The sequence below is a fragment of the Anastrepha ludens genome, chromosome 2 (genome assembly GCF_028408465.1).
Source record: "Anastrepha ludens isolate Willacy chromosome 2, idAnaLude1.1, whole genome shotgun sequence".
In the NCBI taxonomy this organism is placed as follows: domain Eukaryota; kingdom Metazoa; phylum Arthropoda; class Insecta; order Diptera; family Tephritidae; genus Anastrepha; species Anastrepha ludens.
Genome location: NC_071498.1, coordinates 130,331,133 through 130,347,669, shown reverse-complemented (window position 1 = coordinate 130,347,669; position 16,537 = coordinate 130,331,133). Strand labels below are relative to the sequence as shown.

Genomic DNA, 16,537 nt, shown 5'->3' with positions numbered 1-16,537 from the left:
CCCTTTGAAAGGTGCTTGAAATAACAAAAAGCCTACATACATATGTATGTAAAACTACATGTGAGCTAGCACAATTTTTTAAAAAGGGTGGCAGTGGAGTTAGCCAGTAAATTTGTTCACACTAACAAAAATCGTAAGCCCTGGTATTCCATTTGCTTACACTCTGGATATGTTCGCAAAAGATTTCAAGGTCGAAAAGAGTAAAATGGGCTACCACTGTCAGTTTTGGAAGCAAAAATAGAAACGCTAAGAAATCACTTTATATTAGAAAAAAATAAAAATTTAAATTAAAAAAATTTATTTTAATTTTAATTTTTATTTAAAATGAATTACAAATATATTTTGTGCTGAATTTAACTTACATATGTATATAAATATTCATTAAATATAACGTGTACGTCTTTCTGAGCTCTGCTTAAAATTAGTTGTCGTTGTCGTCTTAGAAGTTGTAACTTAAATGTCAAAATTGAAATTAATTGGATTAAATTTAATGGAATCTGCATCTTATGTATTAATATTTGTGCACAAAAATTCTATTAAATAGTTTTTGCTTACATAGTTTTGTAATTTTTTTTTCATGAACTTAAAATTTTAAATGGCTAATTGCAATCGTTCGCATATTTTGCTTCCTAAATTTGTCATAAATGGAATTGCCCATATAGAAATGCAAAACACTACCACACCAGTGTAAATTATATCAAACTCGGGCCGATCGGGTGCGTCGCGTCTGTACAATATTCACTATCGATATAACAATCCAGAAGAATACAGCCAACCAACTGCATATGAGTGTCATGTAAAGGCATACACCGGAATTTATGCGCCCATATTTGCGCCGTTCGTATGAAATACTCTCCACTAAGTAATCCATGAAATCGAAGATTGCTCCACAAGAGAGGCGACCCTTTATGACAGGCACTATGTTGCCGGCTCCCTGAATTTCTTTGACTAAAGCTTCGCTATACTGTTTGCAAGTAACTCGGAAGCCATCTGTGTAGATCGATGCATAGATTAACGTATAAACAGCCATGACGCATGAGATGACTGCAGCGGGTGTCCAGTAATATGGGGAAATGCCATTGTGTGTTAACTCTGATTCGGCGGTCACCACAATCATGTCGCCAGATCTGTGAATATGGAGAAGAATATTAAGTATATTTTGTGACTTTTAGAGATTTTTAAGGTTATAAAAAGGTTTTGTGACTTTTAGAGATTTTTAAGGTTATGCAAAATACCGTATTTTAAATGTTTAAGCCTTTAAAAACGCATTTGCATACAAGACCACATAAATTTAAGTAATATACATATAGGGTTCTCCAAAAGGGCGGGTCGAAATTATTATTATTTAATAAATTACTATGTTTTATTTTAAAGTGAAATGCCACGGTCGGTATGAACCAAAGTAATCATTAACTGCAGACGCCCGGTTATATGTGTAGTAACTGGAAAATAAATATTTGGTCTGGAAAATAAATCTAGCAAGATCTGTAAAGTGAGTTAAATGAAACAACACAAGTTTTATGAGAAAAATATATTAAATGGGATTTTTAAATATTTTCTATATTTTTTTATATTTTTTTTTTAGATGATAATAGGTTAATTTATTTTTCCCAAAAATCTTACAAACGATTTACAATACTTTTTACTTCATTTAAATAAACGTACGGCAATAACTTTAAAAGTCGTCTGCCGGAAACTATTCATCTATAAAAAATTGTCTGTACTTTAAAGCACCAGTAATAAAATTGATTAGTTTTTTCCATTGACAATAGTTCACATTTAGAATATGAACTATTTCGGTATTACTAAGGACGGTATTTCCAAAGAAGGTGCAGCGGTATTGTTTTAAAATTGGACATCGTTCAAGAAAATGTTGCATTGTTTCTCATTTAAGTTAATATACATAAAGAGCAGTTTTTATTGTACAGGCCATTCAGTATAATGCAATTACTTCTGGCTTTAAACCATGAAACTTTTTCTATGCCATCTTTAAAATAACTTTGGCTAATACTATGGCCCAGTTCTTTGTATATCCTGTCCGTACTGTTTAGTGCTCTATTCCACATTTTTTGCCTGTTAGTATGTTAATATACAGGGTGCGGAACTCGAAGTGTAACCAATTAAAAAGGCCAATTCAAAGTAAAAAATGTGTGAAAATAATACAAAATTAAGAATCAATTTACTTTTGCTCGTTATGACCACCTTTTGCCTTGACTATGGCCTTGAGAGACGGTCCAGACGCGAATCGCAAGCTGCCCGAATGTGACTTGCAGGTATTTTGGTCCACTCGCGGTCAATGGCTTATTTAAGCGCCTCGAGACTGGTGAATCTTTAAGTTCGGACCTTGTTCTCCAAAATGGCAAAAAGAGAATAGTCCATCGGATTTGCATCTGATGTATTTGAGAGCCATTGTGTGGATATTACGAAGCTCGGAACGTTGCTTTTTAGCCATTCTTGGTTCACTCGAGCTTTGTGAGACGGTGCGGAGTCCTGTTGAAACGTCCATTGTCTGCCACCAAAATGTTTGTCTGCCCGTGGCTTCAAAGCAACCTCTGGAATTTTTTCCGGATAATATTTCGCATTTACCAGACTCGATGAAAACGATTGAAGGACAGCCGGTTCTACGCTACCGAGACGACCCGGATTTATATCCGGCCAAGAACTGTCACTCCAGCAGCGTTCCCCGTATGTAAGTATGGGGAATGTTTATTCTGCCAAAACAACAACAAAAACGATTGAAGAGCGCCCATCTGCGGTTACAGCGGTCCAAAGCATGACCTGTGGCGGGTGCTGCCTCCTGGTGGCAAACCGATGACTCAAATTCTCGTATGAACGGTCGGTCAAATAAACCCTATCCTTTTGGGAGTTTACGAATTGCTCAGTTTAAAAAAATTTTACGTCAGAAAACACAATTTTTTTGAAAATTTACCACTTTCGGGTAAGCGGAGCAACTCCTTCACTCTCTCTGTTGCTCTCTCTGACTTGTTGCTGCTTTGGTGTGAGATCATGCGCCTTTTGTACCTTGTAAGGCTTGACTTTGAGATCATTTTTCAGTATGCGGCGGATGCCATGGCCAGATATTTTCAATTCTTTCGTCATTTGATTGGCACTTCGTCGGGGGTTTAGCTCAAGTCGCTTCTTCACTTTTTGAACCATTTCACGTGACGTTGCAGTCTTTTGATGACCACCTCCATGACGTTTCGCGATGCTACCAGTATCATTGCAACGAGTAATGGTGCGATAAATAAAAACTTTATTTACTCTAAGGTGCTCGATCTCACGAACAGACGCTGGTTGGGATTTTCCAGCCAAATATAATGCGATCACACTATTACATTTGAAATCCATTACTGATTTTCTTTCTTCACCTTTACTCTCGGCAAAATAGTTCCGCGCCCTTGTAAACTATATTCTGGTCTGTCATTTAGCTGCGCCCCCTGTAATTTAGAAATGTTTCGCTTTTTTCTGCCCAATTGCTTAACACCCTTTCATCAGTATCCCCATACCTGCGTCACATAACTTTAGACAGCTCGACAGACTGTTTGAAACATTTTCCATTTCACACCTAATTTTATTTCTTTCTTCTCCAAAAAGTCGTTCAATGCGAAATTTAAACTTGACATTTTTTCTGGGTGTTTCTGGAAAACCATTTTGGGTGTAGGAACCCCCCCTAGGTAGCGGCAAGTGTCTGTTATAATAATATTCTCTCGTTTCCAAATTGAATCATCGGCATAGAGAAGCAGCCTTATATTTAGTTAGTCTACTTTCAAACCACTACTCAACTTTTCATGCAAGTAATTTAAATATAGCGCAAAAAGTAAAGGAGGCATCAGACACACTAGCTTTACCCCAGAAAACGTTTCAAAATCATCTGAATAATTTGCACCTGATAGATCTTGACTCTCGATGTACTTGTTTAATGATTTTAGTTATTATTTCGGCTAGAATTCTTCGTAGCTCGGAGCTTTTCTATGTTAGTCTCTCAAAATCTCTTTATGCTCGAAATGCTCCAATTACTAGAGTATTAATTGAATTCAGTAAAATCTCGAAATTTGTTGAGATAGATTCTTCATTTTCAAAAGATATTCTATTGGAAGTTTTGAATATTATAAATAGTTTAATTGTACTTTATTTTGTTTAATGCCTATTAACATTAAAATTTCCCTACTTAGCCTATAAGAATCTTTGGATTGATTGGCTTAATAAATAAATAAATAATTAAATAAGTCAGAGGAGATTGTGTTTAAACTGCACAAGTTTGTAAATCGATGCCTGAGCACAATAATACGCGCTTGATGGCCAGAAAATTGAATAGCCAACGCTGAATTGTACAGAAGGTGCAATCAAGTTACAATCGACGTCGAAATCCGTAAGAGGAAATGGACATGGATTGGACAGACCCTCAGAAAACCAGCTCAAGAAATACCAATGATGGCCTTAGAATAGAATCCAAAAGGGTATAGACGCAGGGTAAGACCAAGCGGATCCTGGCGACGCAGCGATCTCACCTGGACTCAATTGAGGCAAAATGCAAGAGCTAGAAATATTTATGTGGAAATCATTAACTTTGGCACTATGCGCCACATAATCGGCGCTTAAGCAAATAATAATAACAATAATAAATAAATGAAACTCCTCTGTAAATGTTCTACACTTCAAAGAAGCCGTGCCAAACATCTTGGCGATTATTTCTTTGAAGACCTGGGAAATTTGCTAAATGTCTCACACTGGAGGGATTAGTTACCTTCTTCAAGATGATCTAAGGGGTCTAAGCAACTTAGTTAGGGAATGGGAATCAAATGCAGATATCACAATGGGCCTTAGGGCCACCGAGTATCTTGTCTTAGACAAGCAACCTGGCTAACCTAACCTAAATAAATAAAAAGATCCGCACAATTTTTGAGTTACATGAAACAACGCAAGTTTTATGAGAATAATATATTTCATGATATTATTTAATGACAGTCTCTTACTAACTGAAAGACCCGGATTCATGGGTTATATACAGTTAGAATTTTCAAAAAATCGATTTTTTGTATTTTTTTTTTCTTAATGTAAATATATTTAAGAATACGCACAGAAAATTCAATATCGTTCCGGTGATTATTTTCGAAGTTACACGCAAATTTGAAAAGGCGTTTCAGAGTGCTTCTAAAGTGCTTTTCAAGCTTTAAACGCGTTTTTCTCAAAATGGTGTTTTCAAAGTCGGGGACCAACATTACTCAAAAAGGGCTAAACCGATTAGTCTCAAATTTTAACACGCGTTTCTTAAATATAATATATTATTTAGTAATTATTCGAAGATTTTTTTTCACTGATAAAAATGTTTTTTTTATTTATCAAAATATCGATTTTTGAGAAACCGCCATTTTGTCCAAAAAACTTATTTTGCTTTTTCCTTCGATTAATTACTAGATTTAACATTACCTTAACGGAATCAGTTTGGTTTTTTAATTTCAGGAGATCCACTTCAGAGATATAGTGGTCACCGCAAAACGTCTTTTATGAGAGGTACTCCCGAAAATCAGCTGTAGCTCCTTTCCAAATAAATATTTTTACTAATACTAAGCCTTAAAATATGGACTATTGACTAGTGATAAATCAGCAAATTTTTAACAAAACATAGTATAAACTTTGGTTAACAAAATTATATTGAACGCCGAGTGGCTACATGGGGGCTTATACCCGTAAGTTGCGGGGATATGCGGAAATCGGAAATTTAAAACGACCTACCGCCAAAAATTGCAGGTCGTCTGTAGTTAAGAGTTAATGTCCGGGGCCGAGCTCCTCCTCCTATTTGTGGTGTGCGTCTTGTTGTTCCACAAATGGAGGGACCTACAGTTTCAACGCGGCTCCGAACGGCAAATATAATGATGATGATGCCGAATGGTAGGTATCATCTTCAAATTTTACAAGGCCACACACACATTTCGGAGAATCTTTGTTTCGAAGCAAGTTAATTGATCGGTTTCATTGGATTTCAGCGCGCAGACTTCGCAACCGTATGTGAGTGTAGGTCTTATGACAGTTTTATATATTCGAAGATTCAGGTTTCTAGAAAGTTGCCTCGACTTCATCAGTTTTGTCTGGCCGTAGTAGGATTTATTTGCAGCTTGCATCCTGTCTTGTAACGGCAATTGATATACCTTTCTGCGCACTCACCACAGATCCAAGGTACTTAAATTTATTGACTTTTTCAAAACTATAGCTGCCGATTTTTAAAAAACGTGCTGCGTTGCGTGCACCACCTTCCATATATCTGGTTTTATTTTTTCGGTGATGGCATGTCTTACCATCCTAGCAGATGATTCTAGGCGCATAAATATTTAGAGTATGTTTGTATTTGGCGGCCGCCGTAGCCGAATGGGTTGGTGCGTGATTACCATTCGGAATTCACAGAGAGAACGTTGGTTCGAATCTCGGTGAAACACCAAAATTAAGAAAAACATTTTCCTAATAGCGGTCGCCCCTCGGCAGGCAATGGCAAACCGCCGAGTGTATTTCTGTCATGAAAAAGCTCCTCATAAAAATATCTGCCGTTCGGAGTCGGCTTAAAACTGTAGGTCCCTCCATTTGTGGAACAACTTCAATAAACGTGAGAAGTTTACTACAACAATAATGAGTTTGCTGCAAAAGTGAAAAAGTCTGAAATTTACACACAGTTCAACTTTAACTTCGATTAACTTTTAAAGGAGTCAATTTATCGAAAAATTATAAGAGATCTTTTTTGTAGAGAGTTAAAATTGCCATCAGAATATGTGCTTTTCATAGCTGTAAATTAGCATACTAGAGAAAAAAAAGTTTATTCCAAAAAGTAGCAAAATCCCATGTTATGTAAATGGGAAATATATCGTGTTTGGGGCAAGGTTTATTCTGAATATTAAGAGCTGATTTTGATCTGATAATTTTTCTTAGACGGAAAACTAAAAGTTTAGGGGACGTCGTAAGAAAAACAATCAAATTGGTAAATAACGGACACCCTAATATACATATATATACCTACCGCATTCGGTACAATGACGTGTTGGACACACTTATCAGAGATTCAAATGTTACTGGATACGTCAAAGCGCAAAGAATTTGATGGTACGGTCATATTCTACGATTGAGCAATGAAAGAACTGTGAAAAAGATCTTCGAAACAAGTCCACAAGATGACGGAAGAAGAGGTCGGCCGTATATATCTGAGGTATATCTGCGGCTTCGGTTGTCTAGCGTAAGTGCATTATCCTGCCATTCCAGAGGTTGTGGGTTCGAATCCCACGTAAATCACCGTCCTCGCACTTTTCCAAATTTACCTCCTTCCCCTGTTTAAAAAAAAAAAAAACTCTTTCCCCAAACCCAAAAACTTATCCTTTCCATTCTTTCTCCCGCACAATAGTCAGCGAAAAATACACAGTTACACTTTGCATCAGTGGCGCCAGCAAGAGGAAGCGGGCAGCCACGGTAATAGCGCAGACCCACCACTTTAGCGAAGACCTCAAACATCTGTGTGATCCTTTTGGTAGAAAAATGTGACACCCAGATAGCGCTCCAAGCAGTAAGAAGGCGTTGACTGATAACGGCAGGCTAATCACCTACGCTGTCAGGAATCAAATAGATTAACGAAGCTAACGCAAGACAAGTCTTGTCGAGGTCCTATGCTCCCGAGTGAAAAAGAAAAAAAAAAACAAATATCTGATGTGAAAAGAAAAGCTGAAGACCGAGGGACGTGGAGGCGAATTAAAAGGGAAGCAATGGTTCACTCCGAACTGCGACGCTATGATGAGGACGATGATGATGTATTCCACACAACATATATAGGCTGACAGCATTGAAGATGAACAATAATGCAAAATGAAGGGCCTATGAATGCACAAATTAGAAAAAAAAAATTTAAGAGCTACACAATTCAAATGTTATTAATCTCATTCAACATGAAATTTATTGCTGAAATGAAAACTTGGTTATGTAAAATATACATACATACATTCACTTGTCAGTGCCACCAATCACAAGAGGTTGAGCTACCAAACTAATGGCGAAAAACAAAACAAACAGAACGGATCACAAATTAAACCAAATGTCTATCAGGAACACAACGGATCCCGACCATTGGACATTGAAACACAACTAATAGCTGGAACCTTCAGCTATCGAAATTTTAATTTGAATTAGTTTTCAATAAAAAATTTAGCTCATTCCAAAGCGCATTTATTAGAGGGGGTGGCACTAGACCAACAACAATATTTTGTACGTTTGATTGTCAAAGAAAAGTATTGGCAAAGAAGAAGACCTAAAATGAATTCGCCTTGTTTCACTCTGGGCTGACAGTCACATGGACACGACGAAAGAAAAAAATAAATCAGCTAATTTACCGATACCACCTTTAATAGATTCACCTTGGTTCATTCTTTAACAAAAGTCCTGTGAATGAAAGCTCTTAACTCGGACACAGCATTTTAACACATGGACATATTTTTCTACGTGCCCCTCCTGGCAAATGCCCATTTTGCGATGAGTATGCGTCGATAATATATATATTGGTAGAATTTCAAAACATTGACACACTCCGACACGAAATCTTTGGCGCAATCGACCCTCTCAATCTTCTGAGAGAGATAACCACTGGAAACATTGATAAGCTGTATAAGTTTCTGAAAGAGTCTGATCTGTTAAGACGAATACCTGTATGATATCATTAGAGACAGCCGAAGGCCTTTGTTGGTAGCGCTTTATTTAATTTACTATTGTACAAATGTTAAAAAGAAAATAATAATAAAAAAGTGCCTAACTTTATACGAAATGCAGAAAAACGTATAAATTTTTTTACTTTTTAATCAGAATTTTCAGAAAAATTTTGAGTTTGCGATTTCATAGTCTATGCTTTTTGGTATAATAAACTGTAAATTGAAATTGGCTCAAATATCGCGTTGAATTTTTTAATTTTCTTTTTGCTTACGGTATTGGAGGAAAAGCTCCATACAAAAAATGTGTTTAAAATGCTCACTTTAAATGGCTACTTGTAAATACAGTCGTGATTATAAATAAAAAATTTATGACCTTCGACTTTTTTTAATAAATGGATTTACATCACTTTCGAAATAAGCATGGGGAGTTTAATTGATATTTACCATCCATTCCCCATAACGCCAATTTATATTGAATAACACTTTAAGCGTCAGCGAAATTTTTAAGTGAGTGACATCTTAAATTAAATTAAATGCAGACCTTCACCCACGATTGCAGTTCTAAATTGTACATATGCTTGTAAGTATGTAAGTATGTTCGTCTGTGACTTGTAGTTATTAACCTTTGACAAAGTTTAAATTAGCAGTAAACGGAGAATAAATTAAATAGATTAGCTGATGAATGTGTGAAGAGGGGAAGCATTGCAATAAAGCTAAAACCAATATTTGGTGCTAGTTTTGGGGCAGTTCTATGAATATATAGTGTTTGTATGAATGTGTAAATATGTATGAATATATTAATCACCTATTTGACTTGGAATATTACTGCCGTTTTGTTGCCTCAATAATTGTGAGTGAATTATAGCAACCGTCACGTCATACTGTGCTTGTGTATGACATATGTTACATACCCCTTGGGTTTTTGGTCATTGTAGGAGGCTACCTAGGTCTACCAAACGTTCTCGAAGTTTTCGAAGATTCTCGGACAATTTTACGAAGAAAAAGTGTTTAAACTTCCAAATTTATAATTTTTTTTTACTATTCCAATGCATTCTGATGCAATTTCGGAACATATTCGCGCAAATTATACTATCGAAATATTGACGTGACAACCATTCGGGAGTGCACAGGTTCGAAATAGAAAAAGTTTTTCTAATACTAGTCGCCATGGCAAACCTCCGAGTGTATTTCTGCCATGAAAAAAGCTTCTCATCCATCTGCCATTTGGGGGCGGCATACAACTGTAGGCCCTTCTATTCATTGAAAAAATCAAGACGCACACCCCAAATAGGAAGAGGAGCTCCCCCAAACACCCAAATAGGTATAAGCGCCTGGGCGATGCTACGATTACTAAAATTCCGGCCAACTTCGATTATTTCTGTGATTTTATCGCCATTTTCTTTAACTTCAAAAATGCCTGAACAGAATCGACACCATAAACACCATTCTACCAAGAAAAAAATGAATTTATTATATACCTATTATAACTGAATAAGTGCTGAAAGTCACAGCGTCTGAAACACTTGGTACGGAATTTAAGTTTTAGGGCCTCTGGGTAAAATTTATGCCTGCATGAACGTTTCAAGGCCCTTATGTCTGACTAAGTTGATAAAACTTAGCCTTAGAATGCAACGATTTGATTTAAGTACGACGTTATTACTTACAGTGATGCAAACATTTGAATTACTAAGTTTACATAAGCGCTTCCACAGCCACCTATACAAATGTCGCTGCTAAGCCTGTATATACCACATTCACCGAAAAGTTCCCGAGACAACCGCTAAGTGACTCTCTAGGTCAACAGATTTGAGTTTTTTTATTGTTAGGTTGCCGCATCTGTGATTAACATTCCCACCAAAATTGTATCGCCATTGCTTGGGATCTGTAAAAGTTACGCTGTCTTGAGTAAATCTACTTCGGCACAGGTTTTCGATTTTCTAGAGTTTGAAAAATCAATTTGAATTTTCAACGAGTTTGTATTAAATTTTTGCGTAAAAAATGGATTCAATGTTGTGAAAACCTTAGAAATATTGGGAAACTGTTTCGGTAATAATACTCTGAAGAAAACAGCAGTTTACTAGGGGCATGAACGCTTCAAAAGAGATCGTGAGTCCATCGAGGATGACGAACTGCCACTATGTTGCCGACGACATCGGAAACTGATGAAAAAATCAAAAAAAAAAAAATGGTTTAGGTTTACACCATCTTACTGCAAACTCGGTCCCAAAGGACCTGAATTTCAAAAAGGGACCGCGTTCATATATCCAAAGATACCTATGATTTCCAAGGTTGAATCCAACCCAACGTTCATCAAGCGCATCATTACTGGAGATGAGATGTGGGTTTATCAGTGCAACACACCATCTAGACATCAGGCGAGTGAGTGGAGAGCTCCGAATGGTTGGTTGGTTGGTTAGAGTGGTGGTTCATCCAGAATCCAACTAGCGCTTCCGCAACGTTTTGTTGCCACATCCTCGTTACCAACTTGTTTAACATTTATTTACAGCAAGACTATATCCAGTCTGTGCGGTTTAGGAACCTTATTAGGCTGTTGACGTTTAAGCCAGACAGTTGTTCGAGACTCTCGAACAGCGGTTTGCCCAGGGTTGGTTTTCACTCAATTTGTTAAGGCTATTCCTATTTTGTTCCACCAGTTTAGAGGTTGTTGTCGCCGATTCCGAAAGAAAGCAATATTGCCCTTAAAAGAGGAATCTGTGATTAGTAGCCTACAAGCTTCCGCAATTGCCAGTAGTTCCGCCTGGAAGGCGCTGCTGGTAGCAAATGAACTAAGCCAAAAAAACCACGTCGTTTTCATTCAAAAGTAAATGATGCTCACGGTTTTTATGGATTACACGGTATTGTACACTACGCATTTTTGCAAGAAGCTCAGACAGTTAGTAAGGACTATTATTTGGGTGTTTCGAGACGTTTACGTGAATCAATTCACCAAAAAAGGAAGGATTTGTGGGAAAACAACTGGTGGATTTTGCACTATGATAACGCACCCTTGCACAGGGTCATCGAATTTTTGGCCAAGAACGAAACGAATACTATCTAACAGCCATCAAATTCACCTGATTTGACTCCCTGTGACTTTTTCAATTTGATGAGACGAAAAACCACAACAGGGAACGCGTTTTAACAAAAGAAGTAATGGATGGCTATACCGAAAATATAGCTCCAGAAATGCTTCTAGACCTAGAGATGACTCAAACGCTGTCATAAGTGCATTGCAGTTGATGGCGGGTACTTTGAGTGTGATAATATCACTTTTGGGAAATAAACTTGTATTTTGAATTTTCCGAACATATTCCGGAAACTTTTTGACCGAGTTGGTAGCTTAATGCTCAGAACCTGAAAGTTCTAATGTACTTATTGGTTGATGAAACCCACTACCTTTTGAGTGAGTTCCTCAAGCATTGATTACAATTTTCATTTGCATGGAAACCATAATAATCCAAGTAGAGTCAAGAAGCTGTGAATTTAATAATTATTCGTAATTAAACAAACAATATCAAGTTGATATTAACTCACCTTTGCCTAATTGTGGTGGTGCCCGTTTTTCGTTTTGTTGTGCCCATACAAATGCGATATCCATGATAAATGCCCAGCACAATGGCAAACACTAGCGGGAAGATGAGTCCGTATGTGGCATAATGGCAATAGGCTATATGGCCGCCTTCGAAGCTGCTGTAGGTGGAGCGTCCATGTAAGTAGCAGCCGCAATTAGTTTCCGGGCAAGCGTTCAGCACATAGCGCCAATGTGCCCAAGCAACGCCCGATGTAATGCAGCAGATGACGGAGGTGGCAATGATTAGTGGGTACAAATAGGCAAGCGCCTTCTCAGCGCTGTACGACATGTTTTTGTTATTCCAACAACAGGAGTTTCACAAAAAATACTAGTTTCACTATTCCAACAACAGGAGTTTCACAAAAAATACTAGTTTCACTGATCAAAATGTTAATTTATGAAATCATTCGTATAACTTTTGGGAAATAACAAACAATTTTTCGGCTGAAAGGTATAAAAAAAGCAGAAAAAAACAAATTAAAAACCAAGCTAAAAGAGAATAAACCAAGTAATGCCACTCATTCACTCGATTTTATACTTTTTTATTCTACAGTCTGATAAGGCAGCGACAACGCAGTGAGATGCCGCACTGTATCTATGCTTACACATACATACGCAAAATGCTACTACTACCTGCGCACCTGCATAGGTGAGCACCGAGGTGAGCAAGAGTGGATCACATGGGGTATGAGCAAGATATGAGCAGTTGCACAGGTAAGATCAGAGTGGTGCCATATGTTGAAATGTGAATTTTGCCAGTAATAAAATTAAAAATTAGAAAAATGTGATAAGTTAAATAATTGGGAAACCAAAGCGCAGCAACTAGCTTCTTATGCGTATTTCGAGCACCATAAGTCCTTTTTATACGCTTAAAAAACATATTTTCTTTTTGAATGCTTTCACAGATGGCAGCAATTGGAAATGTTAAACTCATTGAGTCACTGCCCATAAACATTATTTTGACTCAAGCGTATGCGCACAAAAAAAATACTTTTTTTCGATTAATTTGTTTGTATGTAGTAGTGTATCGGTGTGAATGCTCAGCAGCACCTGAGCTGCACTCCAATTGCATTCGGAATATATTCTTTTTTACTGAGCTCAAGCGCCCAAGCAATAAATTCAACTAGTGGCCCGTTCGCAACGTGCATTACAATTTTACCGAAATATTTAACATAGAAAATATAGAAAATTATAATTATTTACTTTGCACGTTAGTGTACCGCGTCAGCGCAATGAACTTTTAACAACGATGTCGCACTCAAACTGACTTGGCTGATGGCTAGCGCTTGTTTGTCAACACGCTTGAGGAAAAGTAATGGCTCCCAGCAATCTTTAGGCGGTGGTCTTCCAAGTGAGCGTCGGAGAGGCACTTGGAGCGCATTTGAGTATGCCAAATTATGACGTTACTACTGTATCAACGACCAGTTGTTGTTAGTTTGCGGTTTATTAGTAAACAAATAGCAAAAGGCATTTTCTAGTTGAATTGTTGTTCTGCATTGCTTAGAAGCACCCCAGACATGTCTTGCTCTGAGTGTGATTCATTTGTTAGTACTTGCATTTGCCTATGGCCATCTCTCACAAATTAAGGTTGTTGTTTTTCTTTTTTTACTTAGATTTGATATGTAGCAACGGAAGGGTTAATTGTATTTGTGATAAATTAGTCATAGTCGTCCAATTATGAAATTTGTGTATGTAGCAGGAAAGGGAAGCGTATGCGCATGAACTTCTTAGATCAACGTGCCACTTATTATCCAGTATTCATAATTCTTATATTCATATGTATATACCTATATAATTGGCGCGTACACCCTTTTTGGGTGTTTGGCCGACTTCCTCCTCCTATTTGTGGTGTGCGTCTTGATGTTGTTCCACAAATGGTGGGGCCTACGGTTGCAAGCCGACTTCGAACGACAGATATTTTTATGAGGAGCTTTCATAGTTCTTAAATGAATAAAAAATAATAGAAACAAAAGAATGACCCGACATGTTATCGTTATGGAGAATGCGAGATTTAAACCAATTTTATTCAGCTTTCAGGAATTTTTCCTAACACCCACCTGCAGATCGCAAAGCTATGTACCCCCTTGATCAATAAGTTGCGGGAATATATTCATAAAATTCAAACTACCAGTTTATTTCTCAAAAGTTATTTTATCGCCTTCAAAGTACTTCCCATCAACTATTTACAACGCACTGATGCCAGCGTTTGATCCAGCTCTAGAAACTTTCTGAAGCTCTATTTTCGGTATAGCCTTCGATTTTTTCATTACTTCCTTTCAGCTTTTAACACGAGTTCCTAGTAAAGGTTTTTTGCCTCGATCACCGGGAGCAATATCAGGTGAATTCGATGGTGTTGATTGGTATTTGTTTCGTTCTTGGTCAAAAATTCACGGATAATGTTGGCTCTGTGCGAGGGTGCGTTATGGAGTTATATACATTTAGAATTTTCAAAAAAACGATTTTTTTATTTTATTTTCTTAATGTACATATATTTAAGAATATACACAGAAAATTTAATATCGTTCCGGTGAATATTTTCGAAGTTACACGCAAATTTGAAAAGGCGTTTCAGAGTGCTTCTTAAATATATTTCTTAGTAGTTTATCGAAGATTTTTTCTCACAGATAAATATTTTTTTTTATAATCAATTTAAGGCTGAAATTTTGGTCCAAAATCGCCTTTTTTTTTTAAACCGCAATTTTGTCCAAAAAACTTATTTTGCTTATTCCTTCGATTAATTACTAGATTTAACATTACCGTAGATCAGCTGTAGCTCCTTTCCAAATAAATATTTTTACTAATACATACTAAGTCTTAAAATACAGTTAAAAGATAACATAATATGTGAACACATTTTTAGGTTAATAAATTTAAAAATTTTCTCAGAAAAAATTCTGGAAAATTTGTTTTTTTCGGCCTTCTAACTGTATATAACCCCTTATCATGATGCAAAATCCACGAGGTTTTTTCCAATAAATCCTTTCTTTTTTGACGAATTGCTTTGCGTTAACGTCGTAGTCCTTAACGTAGTCCTTAACTTTCTGACCTTCTGGCAAAAATGCATAGTGTACAATACCGTTGTAATCCATAAAACCGTGAACATAGCTTTTTTTTTTGTCTGAAAATGATGAGGTTTGTTTGGTCTTGGTTCAATTGGAGCTATATGAATTGCGTGTTGTACACATAAACCCACGTCTTGTCTCCAGTAATGATGCGCTAGGAAATAATGTATTTGGCGATATCTGCGGAGTCGCTTTTTTCATGAAATTCAGAAACTTAAATCATTACCTATGTCACAACGTAGGTATGAACGCATCCATAAGCAATATTCAAGCCCTCTGCCACCTCTCTGATGGTTAGTTTGTGGATAGTAGTCAACTTTTCTTTCATTTTATTGATTTTCTCATCAGTTTCCGATGTCGTCGGCTTGCCACTACGTGCGTCATCCTCAATGGACTCGCGATATCTTCTAAACCTTTCGCGCCACTCGTAAACGGCTGTTTTCTTTAGACTATCATTACTGAAACGGTTTCCCAATATTTCTAAGGTTTTCGTACCATTGAATCAATTTTTACGCAAAAATTTAATACAAACTCGTTGCAAATTGAAATCGATTTTTAAAACTCTAGAAAATCGAAAACCTGTGCCGCAGTGGTTTTACCCAAACAGCGAAACTTTTACAGATGTCAAGCAATGGCGATACAATTTTGGTGGGAATGTTAATCACGGTTGTTCTAGAAGCTTTTTGATCAAAATGTAATGCCTCATCTCCAGAACTCGGTAGTATTTTGAACTCAAAACCAATAAATACACTTTAATAAAAACGTACAGCAAAATTCATTACTTTTTTTTTTGGAAATAATAGTCCGACTGAGTCGACAATTCAAAGTTGGGTGAAAAAACTTCAAGAAACTGGTTTTATCGGGGTTAGAAAAAGAACTGGCAAACTAAAAACTGGACGTTCTGCTGATAATATTGTTGCTGCAGGGCAAAGTGTTGCTGAATAACCCTCAACATGGATATCTCGACATTATCAACAATTAGGTATTCATGAATCGACTATTTAGTGAATTTTACATAAGCATTCGCATTTGCATCCTAACAAAAATCAATTATAAACGCAATTTCGTTAATTGGTTCCTTGAACATGATGCGGAGTTTTCACACTAAATTATCTTTAGTGATGAGTCTCATTTCATATTAGATGGATTTGTCAACAAACAAAATTTCCGCATCTGGGGGAGAAGAAAACACTCGAGCAATTTGAGAAAATCGTTACATCCACTAAAATGTATTG

At 36.8% G+C, this 16,537-nt stretch overlaps 1 protein-coding gene across 2 annotated transcripts; it reads right to left on the bottom strand.

The window, feature by feature from the left end:
* Positions 1 to 281: 281 nt before the first annotated feature.
* On the bottom strand, positions 282 to 13,625 carry LOC128855324 (uncharacterized). Of its 2 annotated transcripts, none has more exons than XM_054090137.1 (3): positions 13,444 to 13,625; positions 12,204 to 12,684; positions 282 to 1,127 (listed from the first exon to the last, which is right to left on the bottom strand). In XM_054090137.1, the coding sequence occupies exons 2-3, from the start codon at positions 12,527 to 12,529 to the stop codon at positions 698 to 700; spliced, it is 756 nt and encodes a 251-aa protein (XP_053946112.1). In that variant the 5' UTR covers positions 12,530 to 12,684; positions 13,444 to 13,625; the 3' UTR covers positions 282 to 697. The 2 variants fall into 2 exon arrangements, with proteins under 2 accessions (XP_053946112.1, XP_053946113.1); XM_054090138.1 differs by lacking the exon at positions 13,444 to 13,625 and adding an exon at positions 12,779 to 12,849.
* Between the last annotated feature and the right edge of the window lie 2,912 nt (positions 13,626 to 16,537).

What these genes read in the sequence shown, in the direction of transcription:
- LOC128855324 (XM_054090137.1), bottom strand. Translation starts at nt 12,529, where the DNA reads ATGTCGTACAGCGCTGAGAAGGCGCTTGCCTATTTGTACCCACTAATC. An exon ending in ACCACCACAATTAGGCAAAG is followed by an intron (nt 1,128 to 12,203) that starts GTGAGTTAATAT and finishes CCATATTCACAG; the next exon opens with ATCTGGCGACATGATTGTGG.